General features: G+C 39.5%; 1 protein-coding gene across 2 annotated transcripts in view; it reads right to left on the bottom strand.

Annotated features, from left to right (window-relative positions):
- The window catches only part of GGNBP2 (gametogenetin binding protein 2), a 19,138-nt gene extending 14,343 nt beyond the window's left edge, over positions 1 to 4,795 (bottom strand). For both annotated transcript variants that reach the window (XM_009324120.1, XM_009324127.1), the window contains exons 1-2: positions 4,663 to 4,795; positions 692 to 772 (exon numbers count right to left, since the gene is read on the bottom strand). In XM_009324120.1, coding sequence (XP_009322395.1) covers positions 692 to 772; positions 4,663 to 4,755 — 174 coding nt within the window. In that variant the 5' untranslated portion in view covers positions 4,756 to 4,795. The remainder of the gene's footprint in view (positions 1 to 691; positions 773 to 4,662) is intronic.
- Between the last annotated feature and the right edge of the window lie 83 nt (positions 4,796 to 4,878).

Raw genomic sequence — 4,878 nt, 5'->3', positions numbered from 1 at the left:
GCTATGCTTTATATGCAGCATATGTCTGAACTGCTGCTGTCTGAACTGCTGCTGTCAAACCACAAGTGAAGAAGTACAAGCTGCATATCAGCAAACTGGCCTGTTCCTTTGGACATCAAGTGGCACAATTTCTTAGTTGCTACAGGTGTTACAGTGCTACAGTTACTTGCCAGAGTGTTAGCAGATAAGTTTCTATTATTAAACCGTCAGGGGTACCACAAAACAGTCACTCGCTATTCAACTATATGTAATCTATAAACTGGCACATTAATTCTATCTTGGTATGGTACTAATCATAAGAACTCGATCTTAAGCAATGCACACTTCCACTTGAAAAAGCAGTTCAAAAGTATTTAGGGGAAAAAAAAAAAAATCAACATGTATTTAGAAACTGTAGCTTCCATTACATATAAACTGGCAGTGACCAGAAGATGCATTGTTTTTACATGTTTTTGACTCTAACTAGGTATGCAGCAATTGCCTCCTGACAAGAGAATGGTGTATAAATGCTGCGAAATACAGAAAACATGCACCCAGTGTACTTTGGTACCAATACATAATTGCATACAGGTGCTGATGTGTCTTTTAAGTCATTCCAGGAGTGACAACCTCCTAGAGAAGCGAAAGCACGAATCTAAGGAAAGCAAGATCTGATGTGTGGCCTTCTTAAAAAACAGAAGGATGTATTTACCTGAATGAACTGTTTTAATTGTGCACCGTTATTCTGATGTCCATCAAGGTTTAGCACATTATCAGGAAATTCCATCACCATCTATAGAAGAGAGGAGGGAGGGGGAAAGAGCTTTCAGAAAAAAGTCAAACAGAGAGCATTAGTTTATTTTACTTTCTTGGGGGAAATAAGACAGAAATTATGTTAAATGCTCATTCTTTTCACATACTATTGGAAGCTTGGGAAAGGATAAAAGTAACAGTTTAAGATAGTGAACGTTTCAGCAAAGTAACTAAATGTTTCACTAATATAATGTTCTAGAGGGAGTTTATAAATGGCAACTCTTAAATAGCTGTTACAGAGAAAGCAAAAGTTGCTAAATGGAACATCAGTATTTATATTACACTTTTCTACATCACTTGAGACCCTGTTTCAGTTTAAAAAAAAAAATTGTACTTCATCACGCTGAGACCCAAATTGATCCAACAGCCTAACTCAATTTATAAAGCTATGAAGAAACAGTCACAACAGTTTAATGACTGAGTGGACTCCTTCAAAGACTAATTTAAAACCATATTAACCCAACAAGGTACTCCAAGGTATACTTTGTTTTATATGACTGCAGCTGCAACTCTCTAGAGGCTCAAAGTAAAATGTTAAGCCTACAGAACAATGGGATTACTTGTAAGTAATTAGTAATATTTCTTTTCAAATTACTGAGCCACAAAGAGGGCAATTTCTTGGGGGGGTGGAGGCGGAAATCAGTAAGTAATTTTCAATCAAAAATCCAACTTTACAACCATGGAGAAAAATGAAACCAACGAGAAAAAATGTGTAAAGACTGGCTTAGTTGATCTTCTTTGTCCAAACTGAGAAATACAGAATTTATCAATATGAATACTGAAAGTTCACTTTAAAATCTGAAAGACAAAATAACAACTTTGGTTAATAACTCTAATACCACTCAACACCAAATGAAATTGTCTGACTCATCCTTTTTCCTCCCTCCACCTTCCCTCAGTTGTCTAGTAAAGACAGAATCCCCTGCTGTCTTCGTAATTGCTGACACTACCTCCAGAGAACTCATACATTTACTTTCACAGGCACTCAACATTGCCCCAAAATAAACACCTATTCCCTAAGGCCAGAAAGCAAGGCAATATTTTGATCTCACATGTGCTAGATTTGGAACATTAGCACAGCTGCCTTATCTTTGTGCAGAACAGGGCCACAGTCAGTGCTAAGTCTGACCTCTCATGCATTTCTTCTCCAGTTCCCCTTGCCCCTGACCCATACACACTAAGCAGCAGCACAAGTTTTTGCTGCAGAACTACAGGTTTCCTACATTGCTAATTTGATGTCTCTGTGCAGAATGAGCCACATGCAAAAGTAAAAGCTCTATCTGCCAATAACAGAGAGAAGAGATAAATCTGCATATTTTTTTCCCCTCACCTTCATCTCCCACGATCAGACAACACCCTTAGGTGTTTTGTACAACAGAGTGAAATTATCAAAGACTAAATTAATTCATGTGTCTGATGGGATTTTATGAAGTGGTTAAACATCAACCACCATCACACCCTGAACTGGAAGAAAAAACTCCCATAATACCACATCAAATGGAATGCCTTCTAGAAATCATAAAAGCTGCTTAAGAAATGAAAAGGGTTAAATATTTAAACTTCCTTTAATTTCTAGTTGAGCCATAAGAAACAGAAAAGTGCGATAGTGAACAATTCATTTAGAGGAGCAGTATCACATTGCACCTAAACAGCTTTCTATGCTACTACAAAGCAATGTTACGTGCTGAAAAGCATTATAGGCCATTCATTCACTAATTTGCAACCACTGATTCACTATTTCTAGATTTAAGGCACAGATTAAGTCTTCCAGCCAACAGAAATGAAGTAGTCCCATTATTTTTAAAATTTTAGTTTTAAAAGAGGTCACCAGAAGCCAGTTACTATCAATAAACGCCACTGTTTTTTAAAGATAATGCTGCAGATGTAAAATTATGTTTCAAAGACAACTGTATGTCTTACAATAGCTCTCATTAAGAATTGAAAACCTAAGTTATAGAAGACTGAGACAAGGAAGCTAAGAGTTCATTAACTTGTTTCTGCAGATTTGTGTAATAAAAGCCTCCAGAAACCACCCAGAAATCTGAGTACTTTGTAACAACAGTAACAGAATGGAAAAAAAAAAAAATGGACCTGAGATAAGATTTCTTCATGGTGAGGATGACTTGCACTTGCATAAATGCCTTTCATCCAGATGGGTACAAAACTGAGTTACAGCTATAGGAACCTCTTCAATCATGAGTATGGCTTGCCTCTGGTGTAAAAAGTAGAAGGATAGCGACAACATAGCGCAACTGCACAAAGTTTGGGCCTGGCGTTAAATTCTGGAACTAAACCAGAAATGGAATTTTAGGTCAGTTGAAGTCATCTGCCTGATGCCTGGTATAGCTGGATTTTCACTCTCTCAGCCTATTAAACACAACAAAGGTAACAAGAGCATGGTAAGTCTTCTACTTGACACAATCTAATGAGTCTTTTTTTACCAGGGAGTCCAGGGGCAAGAAAAAAAAAACACAACAAAAAAACCCCAGAAAAATCTAAGATCTTAAAGTTACATGGGGAATGGAGGGGCAAAATAACTCTCAGGGCGTGGCCAAGACATCAAAAAACTCCAAAACGTACACTATTCCTACACAGTGCTGGGTTTCCAGCTAAGCATCCACTTCAGGGGAGCTAGCTATCACTTTGGACAACTTAAGGGGAAACTTTGCCTAAGGTATAAGCACAGTTAGCCAGAGATGACAGACTATGTAAAGCAAAAAAACAGTGACAATATTTGGTAAACTAATAATATGCCATTGTTTAAAACAATCAAAACTAAAACACAGCAAAGACCCTTTCTTCAAATGTAGCAAAACCAGATGGGATTGAGATAGATAATCTTTAACAGTGGGATGCAGGGTTTAGACACTATCTGAAGATACTCGATTGTTTCGTTCCAGAAGACGGAAGAAATTACATTATGAAGTTGATCAAGATAGCTGATGCAAGTCAGGCATTCTCCCATACTAAAACATGAGATTAGGAATTTAAAGCACGTGCATTTCACACCATTTAAAGTAACAGCAGTTACTGTCACACCACTGACAGCAACAGAATTCAAATACAGATAATTAAGATACCCAATTACACTATCTAAGGCAAATTTTATTTTCAACCCAACATTTTCACACCTTAAGAATTAAGACAAACAACAACTGGCTAGTTAGAGAATTTTTTTTTCCCCCCCATTTGCTCTGTGTTCACCTACGATGCAATTTCTGAGCCTTCCTCTAAACACATGAGGAAGAAAAGAGACTAGAGAGCCTCCAAGCTGCATTTAGTTCATTTTTCCACTGAACCTTCTGGAAATGGCAACCCCCCATGTTTTTCAATTCAGAATAACACACTGAAATAGAAACTCTCAGATTTGTTACTGTAGACAGAGCAGCACATTATTACAGACTCAATAACCCTTACTTTAAGCCAAAGCTTTCAAAAACACCTTTAGCCTTTTCTTGCCTATTCAAGAGCATAATAATTACTTAGTTGTAAGCCTGGGGTTTAACATTAATATGGCTCCCTTCCTTATTAACTGAAGAATGGTTTTGCTCCACATTTGGGCTTGGGCACTGAGACACGCTTGTCACTTGAAAACAAGTTAGGCGCAGGCCCCAGTACAGCAATAACTTTCTTATTACATGCGGTTTGCATGTTTTTAGAGCTGGGAATCAGATAAAAAAGTTGCCACATTAAGCGCGTTAACCCGAAGTGTTGCAAAGTCCCAAAGATTAACGCTGCAGGAGCAAAGGAGGAGCCTAGGAGGCCTGTCTAGGGAAAAGGCCTCGCCTGGGAATTGCAACACACCGCCCGCACGCGTTGCAAGCGGGAGGCGCAGGGACACCGGCTGCTCCGCGGGGCGCAGGCACTCACCGTAAGGGTGTCGTCGATGTAGAGGGGAATCTGCCTCTTCTCGAAAGGGAATTCCTCCTCCCCGTCCCTGCACACTGCAACCAGCCGCGCCATCTCTGCCGCTGTTGCTGCTTCCTCCCAGCTCCAGCCTGCGAGCAGCCAAACCCCGGGGAGGTAAATACCCGCCGCGCTTCCCCGGCACACTTTCACCAGCCCGGGAACAAGCCTGCTTTACCC

Source organism: Pygoscelis adeliae, unplaced genomic scaffold, assembly GCF_000699105.1.
Source record: "Pygoscelis adeliae isolate BGI_AS28 unplaced genomic scaffold, ASM69910v1 Scaffold290, whole genome shotgun sequence".
Lineage (NCBI taxonomy): Eukaryota > Metazoa > Chordata > Aves > Sphenisciformes > Spheniscidae > Pygoscelis > Pygoscelis adeliae.
This window is presented reverse-complemented; position numbering and strand designations above follow the sequence as displayed.